The following is a 17453-nucleotide window of genomic DNA, read 5'->3' on the forward strand; positions in this document are numbered from 1 at the left end:
CTGTCTCTCTCTCTCTCTCTGTCTCTCTCTGTCTCTCTCTCTGTCTCTCTCTCTCTCTCTCTCTCTTTCTCTCTCTCTCTCTCTCTCTCTCGGGCACACTCGGTGGTGCTCAGGGGTTACTCCTGGCTATTCGCTCAGAAATAGCTCCTGGCAGGCACGGGGGACCATATGGGACACCGGGATTCGAACCAACCACCTTAGGTTCTGGGTTGGCTGCTTGCAAGGTAAACGCTGCTGTGCTATCTCTCCGGCCCCCACTTTCCTTTTTCAAAGAGGCCAAGCAATTTTTTCTGTTCTTAAGCCTTTTATGTCTATGTGAAGGTTATGACTATATAAACTTTTAAAATAATTCCCTATATCCAAGTTATTCTTTATTGTTTACCCTTTTTATTTCATATCTGATCTGTTATTAGTGATGGCATCTATTCCATGTTTAGTGAATAAAGATAGTAGTTTTGAAGACACAACTATTACCAGCACCCTATAGCATTAGAGAAGGAATTTTGAGATATACAAAAAATTCATAGAAACCATAGAATGAAAATCCACAAGATGCAAGAAGATATGAAAAATTAGAAATAAGAAAACCTCAAACAGAAATAGTAAACTTGAAAACCTTGGTAGGCAAAATGTAAATTTCACTGGAAGGCTTCACCAGCAAAGTAACAGCTGTGGGAGACAGAATCAGTGAGCTGGAAGATGAACTCTATGACATTTCCAACAACAGAAGAGGTTGAAAAAAAGCCTTCAATTAAATAAACAGAAGAAAAAAAAATCCTCAAAATAAGTGAACATATGACAGTAAAACTCTGGTAAAATTTAACAGAAACAGCATAAGAATTACTGGGGTCCCAGAGACCCAGGAAAAAATGCCCCACAAAAACATCAACAGTCAAGGGCATCATTGCTAATACGATTCAGAGCTAAAGAGTGCATACATTCACACCCTGGATACCCAAAGAGTAGCAGCTAAAAGAAATCCAAATAATAGCACTCTAAGGCACATCCTAGTCATAATAATGAAAACTGCAGATATAGAATACTGAATGCAGCAAAATCAAAAAGGAAAATTTCATACAAAGAAGCATCCTTATGATATACAGCAGATTTATTACAAGCAACTCTCCAGGCCCAAAGGCAGTGGTGGGATATACTAAAATAACCCAAGGAAATGAATGCCTCTCCAAAAATAATTTACAAAGCTAGACCCATTCAGACGTAAAGAATGGACACAACAACTTCACAAATAATCAACAGCTCAGAAATTTAATAGACTTAAAAACCAACCTTAAAAGAAGAACTGAAGGGTCTGCTTCAAAGCAAGGTAGACCCCATAAACACATCAAGCTCCTACAAAAAGATGACACAAAATCCCATACAGTAATCTGTCTCAATGCCAATGGACTAAATGCACCATTGAAGGGACACAGAGTGGCAAATTAGATCAGAAAATTGAATCCAATATTTTGCTGCTTGCAAGAAACATTATCAGAATAGTCAGAACAATAGATTCAAAGTCAAAGGTTGGAGGATAATCTTGCAAGCAAACAACTCACTTAAAAAGGCTGGGGTGGCCATACTAAAAATCAGACGACACAGATTTCAGACTTAAAAAGAGACTGAGAAAGTCATTTCTAAATAATAATAAAGGGATATGTATATCAGGAAGAAATCACACTCCTAATCATATATGCACACAATAAGGGACCAACTTAAACAATTGCTAATGGTGATACTTAAGAGGATCACATAGTGCTGGGATTATGTCTGGGCTCCAATAAGCTACATTCCTCTGAGCTATCTCTCTGGCTCTCTACATTTTTAAAACTTTCATAAGCTTAAACATAAAATAAAAACATTTGGTTAATTAATGAATTTCACAAAGACGATACTGTTAACTATATTTAATTTCGAAAATACCATATTTATTCGAGTATAATGCGCAGAATTTTCTACCAAAAAAAGAAATCAAAGTTTGGGTGCACATTATAAACGAGGGCTGGGGTGGGGTGGCCGTGGCAGCCAGGTCAATGAGGGCGCAGGCGAATTGTGAGTTCACACTGTGCTTTTTCTGGGCTGTAGCCACGAGGCAAAGAAAAAAAAAAAACTCAAGAAACCTGGCCTATCTCTTGTGACATCCTGGGTTAAAACATCATGGGAAGACATACCAAAAGAAATGATCATCAAGAGTTTTTTGAAGACAGGCATCAGCAAGAAAATGCACGACACAGAAGACCTGCTGTGGAATTCAGACTCAGAAGAAAGCAAAGAAACTGAAGAAACAGATGTTCCTGCCAACTGGGACAGTGATGAAAAATTAACTCGAGAAGAATGGGAACAACTCTTTCGTGTATCTGATGATGAATCTGACTTGGAAGCATTTTAAATAAAATAGTTACTGGTAATTTTATTTCGGTATTGTGTTTATACCAGTTTACGTTGTCAATAAATGATTTTTATCATGGCCGCACGTGTTCAATAAATTTTTTTATCAATTACAGTGCTTGGTGTGAAACAAAATTCTATACCGATTTTTAATAAAAAAAAATAGGGGTGCGTGCTATACATGGGTGTGCGTAATACTTGAATAAATACGGTATGTGGTTTCCTTTATGTACTCCTTTCATGTGCTTGCTTAGATACATTAAACTGTTTACTGCAACATATGTACAAACTTGAATTGTATTTTCACTATTGCCAGTAATTCTTCGATAATAAGGGACTCACACTTAGCTACTGTTGCGTTTTCTGTAACTTGCAGATTTATCAAAAGGCAAGACCAAGAATATATTCTGAATAAATGAAAATCATTAAGATATCAATGCTATAAGACTTACTTATGGCGAGCATACTCACCTTCCCCAAATAAAAAGGATAAAAAAGATTTACTTACGCTCCACAAAGGATGTAAAGAGCATTCTAAACCTGCTAAGCCGACTGCCTTCATCTGCCCACATTCTTATCACGCCAATTCCTGTTGTAAGCATCACATCATTGGCTACAGTGCTACAAAACTTGGCTTTCAAATTTTCAATAGAACTGCTTCCATCATAGACAGCAACAAAGTTTCTTTTGCATTCATTTGAATGCTCCATTTGGTAATCTAGGAATCTCAGATAAATCTGTAATATTAAAACAAAGAAAAGCACTGCTTTTAAAAAAGGAATAAAACCACTAATTCAAACTTTCTATTTCTATTATCACAGCTTTTTTTTTTTTTTAATGAAAAGGAACATATTGCTGCTGTTCTCAGACTACAAAGAATGCTCTCTAAAGATTATATCAAAAGTTTAAAGGCAAGCAACAATGGATCTTGGGAACATCATGTTGAGTGAAATCAGTCACAGGGAAAGGAACACACAATGATCTCCTCCTATGTGGGATATAAAGAAACTTCATAGGGGAATATCTTATGCCCAATGACAGTAGACAATAAAAAGAATAGGAGGAGAGCTGGTCTTGAGTAGAAGCTTGCCACTAGGTCAGGGTAAGATGAGCATAAATCAGGGAAGAGAACACTAGGGCTATGAGGGAGTGGGAAGTGCCTGCCACAAAGACAGGATGAGGGACAGGAGGTAAACTGGATACATGGTGAAGGATAGTGGAAATTCTTGTTGGAACGATTTACATCTGAGACTCAACCAAAAATATCTTTGTAATTTTGTAATCCACTGTGATTCAATTATCACAAAAAGTTTAAAGACAAGTCATATACAAAAGCTACTTTATTGAGAACACAACTGTATCTAAACTTTTAATAGCTAATTCCAATTAATTTTTGTCAATTCTAATAATAGAATCTAAAACACTGAAAGGAGCAGAACAGACTTTTTTATTTCAAATTGCACGACTGTTACTTATAACATTAAAAGACTGCTTGTTAAAAAATATTTGTCTTGTATACCAGCAAGTTGGGGTGATTTTACTTTGATGGTGAGGAACTTGGCCTTTTTCCTTCCCCTTTTCCGTGAACCAGTGAGTAGAAAACAGTCACCTGAGTGAAGGTCTCTTTTTTTTTTTTGGAGTAGATTAGTCCAGTTCACACTCCAGTGGTAGGTAGGGTATTAGGAAGTTTAACTTAATTGACTCTATTGCTTTCCTACACATTATTATAATAAAAGAACCATTCTAACTCTTCATATTCTCAAGTAGTTTATAATTCATAAAAAAAGAAATGCTATTAATTTTTTGAAGTAAAATAACAGTGTAACTTAAGTTTCAGATGTACATTACTAAATATCAATACGTTTTTCAACTGAAAATCAACAAAAACCAAGTTTTATTAAGTTGAACACAAATTCTGTCCATTTCACAAGTGGAAGTTCCCTCGTCTCCTTCCCTTTTAGTAAACCACTAAATGACTTATAGTCCAATAATTTATTTTTATTATATTTAGTTTTATGGTTTTTCTCTAAATACACATAATATTTGTCTTTCATCTCACCTATTTCACTCAGGAATGGTATTAGTAAAAACATGGAAGACTCCAAAAGAATGACATTTTCAGAAAGCCACTATAAGAGCAAAATAGCCACCGACAATAGATTGAAATACAACTTCCATATCCTTTAAATTATTTATTTGGTATGTGCATGTATAAAATATATGAAATCTGTAAGCATATTTTTCTTGAACAGCATCCATTTGAACATCCCAGTTTGAGTATTCAAGTGTAGAGGTAGCCTTTACCATTTTTACCTTTAGACTTTCTATATAAAACTATCTTTTTATCTTTAGTATAATAATTAAAAATGTCTGATCTAATTTACTTCTTTTGCATTTCCCTCTTTTATTTTTCTTCTTTGGGCTTTGGGACCATACCTAGTGGTGTTCAGGGATATTGGATGCTGGGACTGAATCTGGGTTGGCCACATGTAAGGCAAGTCCTTTATCTCCTCTACTATCTCTCTGGCCTCTGATCTAATCTTCATGTCAATTGGTTTAACTTTTAAAACTAATTTATTTTTATTACCTGACATTCAGTATTCAAGGTAGTTGCTAAATTTTGTACAAAATCATTGTTTCTATCTCACTGTGTATATTTATTTATTTATTTAGTTTTTTGGGCCACACCTGGCGGTACTCAGGAGTTACTATTGGCTCTGTGCTCAGAAGTTACTCCTGGCAGGCTTGGGGGACCATGTGGGATGCTGGGGATCAAATCCAGGTCGGCCGCATGCAAGGCAAATGTACTACTGTTCCAGTTCCATTGTGTATCTTTATGTTTGACATATAAAATTCTGTATCTGTCTCCTTTTCCTGACTTATTTCAATCAGCATATCTTCCAACCATATTGCTTATTTCTTGGGGAAAGGAGACTGGTGATGGGTATGGTTCTAGAATTATGTCCATGAGAAACCATTATTAATAACATTGTAAACAAAAATACATAATAAAAGGGAAAATAGAATAATTTATCATTTTAGTAGAGTAAGATATTAAAACATTCAATTCCATTTAATATTGTCAAATAAAGATACAGCTGACGTGTCTTATGCTCCTATTCCTAGACACCCTATTCCTGAGTTTGAGTCTGAAAATATTTTCATGTTTGGCTGTAGTAATAGTACAATGTGTAGAGTGCTTGCCTTGCATATGACTGGTCTGCATTCAAATCCTGGCAGTACATATGATTCTCAAATCTGTCAGGAGGGATTCTTGAGCACAAGCTTGGGAGACCATATGGGATGCTGGGGATTAAATCCAGGTCCATCCAGGTCAGATGCATGCAAGGCAAATGCCCCAGCACTGTGCCATTACTCCAGGCCCAGATTTTCCGATTTTTTTTTTACATAGTTCACTGACATCTTTTTATATTTTCTACGACAAATTTTCCAAAAATAACTATAGTACTATCTCACTGCAATTTGGTATTAATGACTAAGTTTTCTCTAAAGAAGAATCAGTTCAAATATTTTGTATTGGTTTATTTATAAATCATAGCTTGAAATCAGTATTTAAACAAAAGACATACTCTTCTAACACATGATGATGGCCAGCACCATCATCATCATCATGTTGTTCTGAATTGAAAAAGGTTTCTTTCAAGTGATATAAAAATGTTTAATCCCAGTTGATAGCATTTTATTCAATAGTGTGATGAAAAAAAATAAAGAGAATTTGTTAATTAAGGCACCAACTTACAAGTTTACTTATAGCAAAGACTCAGGAATACAATATTTGAAAATCAATCCCACCACAAGTCTTAAAAGTTATAGTTTTGCTGAAGTGCAATTTATATATTTTTCTTTTATGAATTTTTCTTTAATGCTTAAGAACTTTGTATTTACCTCAAAAAAGAGATATAGCTGGTCAAAAGGCATAGAGGAAAAGGGCTGGAGCAATAGAATCATGGGTAGGAGCTTCCTTTGTATGCAGCCAACCCAGGTTTGATTCCTGGCATCCCATATGATTCTCTGAACATTACCAGAGGTGATCTTTGAGCAGAGCCAGGAGTAATAAGCACCAGGTGTGGCCCCAAAACCACTAACACTAAAAATATATGAAACAATGCTTTGCATCACTTATCATCAGGGAAACGCATATCAAAACCACCATGAGATAGATATTTCATGCCAGTGAGACTGACACATCCCAAAACAAAACAAAAAAATCAGCATTGGTGTGGATATGGAGAAAAAGAGACCTTTATTCACTACTGGTGTTCTAGAATGTCAACTGATTCAACTGTTTAGGAAAACAATACAAGCACTTCTCAAAACAAACAAACAAACAAAGTAGCTGATGTTCCATATGATTAAGCAATTCTACTTCTTGGCATCTGCACAAGGGACCAAAATCTCTAGTTAGAAAAGACCTCTGTTTGCACTTGTATATTATTTGCTGCATTTCCCACAACAGCTAAAATCTGGAATCAATTCAAACAGATTACAGGGCAAAAAAACTCTAGTACACAGTGGAATTCTACTCAGTCATCAGAAAAAGATGAAATCACGCAATCTGCTGCTACGTGGATGGACTTGGAGAGTATTATGCTGAGTGAAGGTAGTCAGAAGGGCAGACAAATGTATGCTCTCATATGTGGGATAAGAAACACAGTAAAGAATCAACAAATGCCTATAGGCACCAGAAACTGAGAGCTGGTTTTTTTAGTAGGAGCATATGGGAGCAAGATAAGGACATTCAGACAATGGTGTGAGCTGCACTGTGGTAGATGCTATAGCACTGTAATGTTTATGTCTATATTAACTGAAAGTTACAGTGCCTAAAATAAAATAAAATTTAAAAAAATTAAAGAAACCTTGTACCTAAACCAAAGTCACAAATTTTTAAACTTTTATATTTTCAATTTAAATTGTTATGATTTTATATTTGTCTAAAATGAAATTTGAGTAAAATTTTGTATAAAGTATAGATTTCAGCTAAGATTATTTCCCCTACTTGCATATGGATGGCCATACTCAGTACAACTTATCCTTTCCTCACTAAATTGCTTTGATATACTTGTGACAAGTTATTAATCACATTTATATGAAACTATTTCAGGGTACACTGTGGTTTCATTATCTATGTGTCTGTCTTTATTAGCAAATGTCTTGATTACTGCTGCTATAAAGGTCCTTTAATTTGGTAATGAATCCTGAATTATTTTTTATTTTACTTTTTGGGCTACACCTAGCAGTGCTCAAGGTTTATTCCTGGCTCAGGGATCACTCCTGGAGGTCTCAGGGCACAATAAAGAGAACTGGGGATTGTACACAAGTCAGCAGCTGAGTGAAAGATAAATACACTGCCTATAAGACAAGAGATGCCCATATCTTTCTGGCTCCTCATCTTTTCATTCTAGAATTATTTTGAAATTTTATTTCTTGTCTTTTAATATAATATAGGAACAGTTTACTGAAATCTACTAAAGTAGGTTTGGTGTTTAAATTGATATAGTATACTTTTCTATTATGAATATATAAATTTAAAAAAAATTTAGTTTAACACTGCTAAATGAACTGATATATATATATATATAATATACATTTCAAAACAGGTAAGTTTTATTTGCATTATCATTAGCGTAGTGTTGAGTTTTCAACTTAAAATACTGCAAATGTTTTCCTGGAGGATATACAGCTTTAAATGATTTTAAACACCACCTGTTCTTTGATAATAGATAAAAATAAAACTGGTTTTGCAAAAACATATTCATTATATAATTTATATGTGATTTTTTTTTTTTTTTTAGTTTTAAGCACAAACCTGGGAGTGCCCAGGAACTACTATTCCTGGTTTAGTGCTCAAATGATCATTTGGTACCAGAGATGGAACTGGACCTCCTGCAGGATAAGTGTAAGTTCCAGTAGTTCCATACCTTTCTGGTCTGTGAAATATAACTTTAAATTAAGGTATAAATAACATTAGTTTATCTGTACATTATTTAAATCCATACTAGAAAACGATGTAAATCTAGTTCATGACCTATACATTCAAAAGCCTCATTTGAGGTCTGTACAAGGATTAAATAGTACAAGGATTAAAGCACTTGCCTTGCAAGAAGCCAACCCTGATTTAATCTGTGCATGCCTACAGTCCCCCAAGCACTAACAGGGATCACTCTTGAGTATAGATACAGGTATAGTACCATAAGCAATGCTGAGTGTGGACCCAAACCCAAAACCAAATACAAACCTTCCTGTGATGCAGAACTTTAAGATACATCTTACAACAGTTAACAAAATTTGTCACTACACCGTTACCATTTAAGAATTTACTACTTTCCTCCGGCAGTAACCAATCTGTCCTATTTATGAGCTCTCTGGTTAATTGTTATTTAACAGTTAATTTTCCAAAAGCTGGAACTTTCTACAGTTTTTCTTTTGGTTCTTGGGCCACACCCTGTAATGCTCATGGGTTACTCCTGGCTATGCGCTCAGAAACTGCTCCTGGCTTGGGGGACCATATGGGACACCGGGGGATCGAACCGCGATGAGGAAGGTTGGTTAAATTTCTGATTTTCCTTAAGAACTTTCCTGGGCTGTAATCACCATCAACTAAAGTAGTCAAATTCCTTCTTTTTTTTTTTTTGTTTTTGAGCCACACCCGTTTGATGCTCAGAGGTTACTCCTGCCTAAGTTTTCAGAAATTGCTCCTGGCTTGGGGGGACCATATGGGACATGGGGGGATCGAACCATGGTCCTTCCTTAGCTAGCGCTTGCAAGGCAGACACCTTACCTCTAGCGCCACCTCACCGGCCTCAAATTTCTTCATTTTAATAGTAATTTCATTATACTTGATGCTTCATGGGAGTTAAGGACAGGATGCAAAGATCCAGGTGATCTAAGTAGAGACCTGGTGTTTCTGTTTACAGTATCGGCTAATGCCTGTGAGTTGACTGATTTCTGGCAGACAAGGATGCTTTGTAAGGGAATTAAATGCCTGTAAGAATGAATAGCTATAGGGGCTATAGTACAGTAGTCAGGGTGCTTGCCTTGCAGATAGTCGACCTAAGTTCAATCCTCTAAATCCCATATTCTAGAAGATTGAATTCCCATACTTTACTAGCAGGGGTCCTCAAACTTTTTAAACAGGGGGCCAGTTCACTGTCCCTCAGACCACTGGAGGGTCTGACTATAGTAAAAACAAAACTTATGAACGAATTCTTATGCACACTGCATATATCTTATTTTGCAATGAAGAAACAAAACAGATACAAATACAATATGTGGCCCGCGGGCCATAGTTTGAGGACCACTGCGAGGGTTGAATTCAATCCTCTAGATCTAAGAGCCAGGAGTAATCCTTGAGAACAGAACCAGATGTAATCCCTGCTCAATCCCTGGTGTGGCTCAAAACAAAACAAAAAAAAGAATAAATAGATGAGATTAAGCTCATCATAGTTGAATTGGCCCAGGTAAGCCTGGAGTCTGGGTTGAGATCTTGTGATATTGGAATGGGGCAAGCCAGGTCCCTGCCCTGCCAAAAGAACCAGTGCCCCACTCAATTCCCTCCTCTACTTCACACACAGTCTTCAAGCATAGCTTGAAGCCTAGCTTCACAGCTCTACCACTAATCTCAAAGAGGCACCAAGCTGCTCAGTTGTCCTAGTTATACAGCTCCTAGACACCTCCAAATTTCACAGCATTAAGAGCCCAGTAGGAGCACTGAAAATTAGGTGGGAAAGTTGTGTAGAACCCCACTAAGCTAAATGAGCAAAAACAGTAGCATAGAAGGCTCAACCAGATCAAACAGCTCAAAAAATTCTCAATGCCTTTAGTAACACCATTATGAGAGTTATATGTCATAATGGCAAAGGGAAAAGGTAGGGGGGTTCGATAGAAAATAAGGGGCAGTGATGGAGGAAAGGTCAGTGGTAATGGGAGGTGTTGAACATTAAATAGCTGGAACTGTATTATGAACAACTTTGTAATTCATGATGTTTAGTAAAAATATTTTAGAAAAGATTGAACAGATGCCTGTGTTTTTGATTTGTGTATACCTATATACAGCAGGTGATTTTAGCTCTAGTGCTCTGTATCTATATAACGGGTAATTCTGCATCAAAGTCTGCAAACCTATTGTCTTACCCAGAGTTTCACTTTTTGGTGCCTGGCAGCTGATCATTATACATCTCACTTTGACAATGATGGGAGATTGCATGCATGCATACCCAATAATCATTTAGCAAACTAATCTTTGTAACTGAGGGAATAATACTGCATTTGCCAATAGTCTAGGGACAGCTAAACTGTATTATGACCTACAGGGAAGGATTTACCTCTGGGGTGTCTGCTAACTAGTGTGGCCTCTGGAAACAGCCAGTTCTTTTGTGGGAATGGCTGCTCCCAACTGGAACACCAGGGATTGAATCTAAGTAGATCATATGCAAGGCAAAGCACCTTACTTGCTATAGCATCACACAGTGCTGGTATAAAATCTATTCTCTTTAAGTTCATTGTCATCAGTCCCTTTGGTTGCTGTTTTGTGTCCAGCACTTGCTTGCAGATTTGTTGGTGGCACTTTTTCAGTCTGTGCTTCTCCACTTCACTTCTGAAGTTTTCTTTTTTTGGGGAGGGGGTCACACCTGGCAGCACTCAGGGGTTATTCCTGGCTCTATGCTCAGAAATCGCCCCCTGGCAGGCTCAGGAGACCATATGGGATGCTGGAATTCAAAACACCGTCCTTCTGCATGCAAGGCAAATGCCTTACCTCCATGCCATGTCTCTGGCCCCTATTTCTGAAGTTTTCTGCAGATCTTTTTTTTTTTTTTTGGTTTTTGGGCCACACTGGTAACGCTCAGGGGTTACTCCTGGCTATGTGCTCAGAAGTTGCTCCTGGCTTGGGGGACCATATGGGACACCGGGGGATCGAACCGCGGTCTGTCCAAGGCTAGCACAGACAAGGCAGGCACCTTACCTTTAGCGCCACCGCCAGGCCCTCTGCAGATCTTTGTTCCATAGAGATAAACAGATTTTCTAGAGGTGAGACTTTCTCCAGGGAATTTATTAGTGAAAACCCTCACATAGTGCTGTACACCTGTATTTGTGTTCTCTGCACTGATGCCACAGGAGTACCCACCCAACATTTTCTTTTCAAAATAGAAAGTGTTTTTTCGTGGTCCAATCCCACTATTCCAGTTGTGTTTGTAGGATTATTGGGCAGGACCAAGAGTGTTCCTGTACACTAATAGAAAAGAATGCAGAAAACATGAAAGAACAGTCATCCAGTGTTGAATGTCACTGAGAAAACCTACAATTGCCACTTTGGGGAGGTCAAACAGATGCAGAGGGATCATATGGGGCATAGGGGATGATGTGGATGGATCTGCAGCATGCAAGACAACCGCCCTACCCACTGTTTCTCCAGTTTTTATCCAGTTTGCAACTTTCCCAGAGTGAGTGATACAGCACCCTGGTGGGTCACTGGGACATTCTAGTAACCTGAGTATATTTGTAAGGGTATTTACTTCACTTAAAGAATGTAGGTTTCAGGAGAAGGCACCGAGTAATGTCTTTTTCTAAAATATGGCAGTAGGTCAAATAAAGTTTGAGAACCAGTTCTGTGATTTGTGAATGAAACATCCTTGCAATCCCTAGAGTAAATCTCATTTATTGTGGTATATGATGATCTTTATTGATATTTTGCTGCATCTGATTTGCCAGCATTTTGTTGCAAATTCCTGTTATCCATGTTCTTAGGGATATCAGTTTATAACGTTTTCTTGTTGGTATCTTTTCTGATTTTGGTATCTGGAGAATGTTGGCTTTATATAATGAAATCTGAACATGTTCCAGCTGGTATTTTGGGGAAAACATTAAGAAGGATTGGTTTTCATTCTTTGAATGCTTGCTAGAAGGCACTATTAAAGTTCTCCAAATCTGGTCTTCATTATTTTTTTTACTATAAATTTTATTTCCTAATCAGTCTGTTTCAGAACTTAGGATCCAATGTTGGTAGGTTTGGTATAATCCTAGGAAGTTATCCATTTCTTATAGGACATCCAGTTTGTTGGCACTTAATGATTCATAATAGTTTCTTTGTAATTCTTTGGTATCAGTGCCTCTTCTTTCATTTCTGATTTGAGTTCTTATTTCCTGGTCACTCTAGATATGTTAGCCAATTTCATCTTTCAAAACAGTCACCACTTAGCTTCACTGATCTTTTCTTTTTTTTTTTTTTTTTTTTTTTTTTGGTTTTTGGGTCACACCCGGCAGTGCTCAGGGGTTACTCCTGGCTGTCTGCTCAGAAATAGCTCCTGGCAGGCACGGGGGACCATATGGGACACCGGTTGGTCCTGGATCGGCTGCTTGCAAGGCAAACGCCACTGTGCTATCTCTCCGGGCCCTCACTGATCTTTTCTATTGTCATTTCAATATGTTGTAGTTTTGCTTTGATTGTTTTCATTTATTTCCTTCTACTGATCTGGGACTGTATTTTCTCAAGTTCTTCAAGGAATGCTTAGATTACTTGAGATTGTATTTTTTTACTCTAGGTATTTATAGCTATGAAAATTTCTGCTACATTCTATTAGTTTTGGCATGATTGAATCAAATTTTCATTTGCTTCAAAGTGCTATTTGGTTTCTCATTAGAATCACTGGTTATAAAAGCATTTAAAAAATTTTCACTTATTTGTGAATATTTAGTTTTTGTTGTTTGGGACCATACCCTACTCTGCACTCAGGGCTCCTCATAACAAGCTCAGGTTCTATCTGAACATAAAAAAATCAAAGTCAGGTCTTATTATCTTTCTGACAACAAATGTTCATATTTTTTTGTTATTTTGTTGTCATTTTTTCCTATTTTAAAATTGTGACTGATTTTTAGTTACCTACCATTAGACTAGAAAAGCCACTATGGCTAGTGGTCATACTACTATAACTAGAAAAGATGATTAATATGCTTTCAATCTTTGTAAACTGAGATTTATTTTTGTTCTATCAATATAATATTTTCTAGAGATGTTATAGGTTGACCTGAGAAGAACATATATTCTCTGGGCTCAAGATGGAATTTCCACATTTGTCTCAGCTCACCAATTACAGCATGTCATTTAAGAGTAAATGTTGTTTTCCAAATTTTCTGCCTGGATAATTTACCCATAGCTGAAAGCAAGGTATTAAAGGCCTCTAACTTTTATTGCTGTCAATTTCTTTCCTTAGGTCTACTAAATATCTGCTTTACATATTTAATTGCTATTCTGTTAATAGCATAAGCATAAGTCAAGAATATACAGAGGCTGGAAAAAAAAACAAGAACTACAGGTAGAACGTTTGGTCACACACAAAAGACCAAGATTCAATTTCCAGTATATAATATGGTCCCCCAACACTGACAGGAATAATTCCTGAGAACAGAGCCAGGAGTAATCTCTGACAAACCTCTGAGCATCAATGAGTATGGCCTAAAGTTTCCTCCCCCAAAATATTTAATATACTCAGGTTTTCTAAATTATGGAAATTATATATACAACTATATAAACAGACATATTTTAAAAATTATCCATATAAATTAATTATATACTTATTAGTAGGTCAGCATTGTTAGGGACTTCAGTTACATCTGCTGCGGGACCATGCAATTCCAAGCATATACTTCAGGCCTTTGTGCTATCATTTTTTAATGCTAATTTCTATTTGCCTTCTTTAAAACATTTATTTTCTCCTTTCTTATACTTTTTCCTTCCCCTCTTTGTTCGACTACAGTTACTACAATGGCCAGGAGATTATATACTGCCTAGAGAGGTGCTCATACATTTAGCTGTGGTTCTTACATTTAGTCGTGCTCACAGGGAGTTGTTTGTACATCAGATTATAAAGGTCACATAACTTCTTTGGAACAGTTTCTGTTTCCCAGCAGTTGCAATGCTTTTTCATCATGGTGTACACACACACTCTGGCTGTGTTTACTCAAGTGCTCACTTGGAGCTGTACTTCCTAGTTGTGTTGCTTACACATCTATCTAGTTGTGGTACAAAAAGAAATTGCTTGTGGTGCTGAGCATCCCAGACCAGGGAGCTGTCAGGCACAAATAAAAGAATGATAAAAACTGCTTTCCTTGCATGCAATGACACCAAGAAATCAAACTCTGTTGTCTTCACTTGCAAAGTTGGTACTCTAAGTCAAAGTTTCATCCTCCGATCTTTTTAGGATACACCTGGGCAGTGCTCAGAAATTACTCTGGTTTTGTTCATGAGGTATAATGTGGTGGTAGGTATCTAATACTGAGCTCCTGTATGCACATTGAGCACTCCTGCACAATGAGGTATCTTTCTGGACCCATAAGCAAGAGTTTCTTGACTTTTTTTTTTAATAATTGTTACCTGTTTATGCCTGAAAAACCAGAATTTCCAGAAGAAACACAGCATATGAGTTGACAAATTTTTTTTTTTGGTTTTTCGGGCCACACCCGTTTGATGCTCAAGGGTTACTCCTGGCTAAGTGCTCAGAAATTGCCCCTGGCTTGGGAATGAATGGATAGGGGCGGAGTTTTGCTCCACCCCATCACATCCCCCAAGGCCCAGGTTACCAGATCAAACCATGAAGACCCTCTGGCGTGGGGGAGTCTGGGCCCCAGGACTGACTGGCAGTCCGGGGATTCTTTAAGAGAGCTGGGCCTGGAGAAGCTGCATGCCAGGAGTTTGGTCCCTTGCACTGGCATGTGGTGGGCACTGGGCTGGACAGCTAGCCAAAGAACCCCCGGACAGCTAGCCAAAGCAGATTTATCTCAACCTTTTTCAAAAGCGCGCGGGCGCATCTTAACTATTTGTATTTAAGGAAATGGAATATACTATGTATGGAGGATAGCACTCAAATAGATCTATGATGTCAGTGTCTAAGTAAATGTTGCTTTCTATACAGTTGTCCTATCTGACTACAGAACCTTAGCCTTAAACATTTTATCTATACAATGTATAGAGCCCTTCTTCTATATTGCCTTTCCACACCCTTTCTACCCTCCCCCCCCATATCCCAACGCGAATTTGTTATCTCCCCCTTTATTTAACCCTATTTACCCTCAGTTTTTAACTCGTTAGGCACCAAGACCGACCTCCTTCCCAACAGACCACCATCCAGCTCCTCAATGAAAGACACCCTCTTGATCCCTCATCTTGTGTCTCAGCAAGAAACCACAACCAATAAGCCTCCTGACTCAAGCTTGTGACCCCCCTCTCACCCTCTTCAAATCATGGACGGTTGCATAATACCGGATTCAGCTGCAGCAAAACCCCTAGCTTAAGGACACTATAGGACTCTGAAATGCCACAAATCATATATTAAACTCTAGAGACCAAAGTCTGTGATACGAAAAAGTACCTTGGCTTTCGTTCCCCACAAGAATATGTCAGAAGATCTAATTGGGAGGCCTATATTGCCTACATCAGCTTAATACCTTTTTAAAAATGTATCTTAAGATATGTATTCCTAAACATACACATAGCCTCCCCAATCACTTTCTTCTTTCAAATATCTTTTCTCCCTTTTTTCTCAATTTCCTTTTTTTTATATATCTCAATTTTATCTATATAATCTATTTTTTATATATACATATTATCTCTACCCTCACCAGTTTTGGTGCTGCTTCGTCAAAAACCAAGAAAATGTCTTGCCTGGGATAAAAGCACAGACCACACCACAGATACTGTACGTGTGGTCTGTCATCCTTACCTGGAATAGCACCAGCAATACAAAAGGACATCATACGTTTTTGTATAGGCACAGTAAATAAGGGAAGATCATGGACTCAGACATAGATCTTATCTTCTAGGATAAGAACTCACACTTTTTATACAAGGGGCCTCCCATCCTGGATTTATCTCATGTGGATACAACTCAGTCTCCACGAGATTGGACAGTGTTAGTTCATTCTCAAATCACAGATCCCAGACGTAGAACTGAAACAAACCCTTGCAACAACACCAGGAACTAAGCTGCATTGGGAGATATACTTGTGCCAGTGTTAATAACGAGGACAGCAAGGAAATGAAAACTTGACCTAAGACTAGGAGGTCCTATCACATCACCTAACACTAAGTGGAAATCAGAAGAAGTATCGTTTTTTGAGCTATGAAAAATAAGAGCACTACTACAGAAAACTGACTTTGACAACTGTGACTGAACAGAACATACCTTGAGACCATTAAGGAAAACCCTACCCTAGGCTATAGCCCAGGTCTTTTACAAAAATCAAGACTTCTTAGTACAGTGGCCCAATTCTGACAACAGAGACTTAGCAGAACCATTGGAACCATAATTTCCTAGACTTCAGCTTAGGGAATGAGCAAAAACATGGAGCACATGATACAGAAAACTGAACACACCAACAATGGTGGAATAGTACCTCTAGAACCTTAAAGACTCTATCCTATGCCCTGTCCTAGGCCCTGCGCAAATACCAAGATTGCTTGCTATAGTGGCCTTATTTTCTCATCCACAACAGAGAAGAAAGGTTCCTGACACCACACACACACACATACAAAAAAAAAAAAAAAACCAAAAAACCCTGGGATAAGGCAATGAGAAGATATGGAGCCAGTGGTTGTTCCCATGACAATATGCTTCAAGAATGGAGAAACCCTGAATCTCTTAGGCCACGGGAATTTCCTTCCTTCCCCAATACTTGCTGTGCCTATACAAAAAACAAAAAACAAAAACAAAAACAAAAAAAGGTGGGGTAATACAAACCCTGCCACTGCAGCACTTTTTCTGGTGTTTTGTTTTATTTTTTGTTTGTTATTTTTTTTATATTATTTTCCTTCATCTTTTTCTTCCACTTTTTTCTTTCTTTTCCACTTTTGTGGATATTATTCGGTGATTTTTTTTTTTTTTAGTAGTTGATACCAAATTTTTCTCCTCTTTTCCTTAACCTTTTTACCTCCAACAGAATAGCATAATTTGAATCATTCAGCCTCATAAATTGAGGGGGGAAAAGAATGATACCAGGACCAGTCATATGAACATGTAGTGTAAATAAAAAAAAAAATGACCAGACTGGAACACCAAACA

General features: G+C 37.5%; 1 protein-coding gene across 3 annotated transcripts in view; it reads right to left on the reverse strand.

The window, feature by feature from the left end:
• Window positions 1-17453, reverse strand: part of NETO2 (neuropilin and tolloid like 2) — a 73495-nt gene that overhangs the window by 28895 nt on the left and 27147 nt on the right. For all 3 annotated transcript variants that reach the window (XM_049786251.1, XM_049786250.1, XM_049786252.1), the window contains one exon: window positions 2894-3122. In XM_049786251.1, coding sequence (XP_049642208.1) covers window positions 2894-3122 — 229 coding nt within the window. The remainder of the gene's footprint in view (window positions 1-2893; window positions 3123-17453) is intronic.

This window comes from Suncus etruscus, chromosome 14 (genome assembly GCF_024139225.1).
Source record: "Suncus etruscus isolate mSunEtr1 chromosome 14, mSunEtr1.pri.cur, whole genome shotgun sequence".
NCBI lineage: Eukaryota > Metazoa > Chordata > Mammalia > Eulipotyphla > Soricidae > Suncus > Suncus etruscus.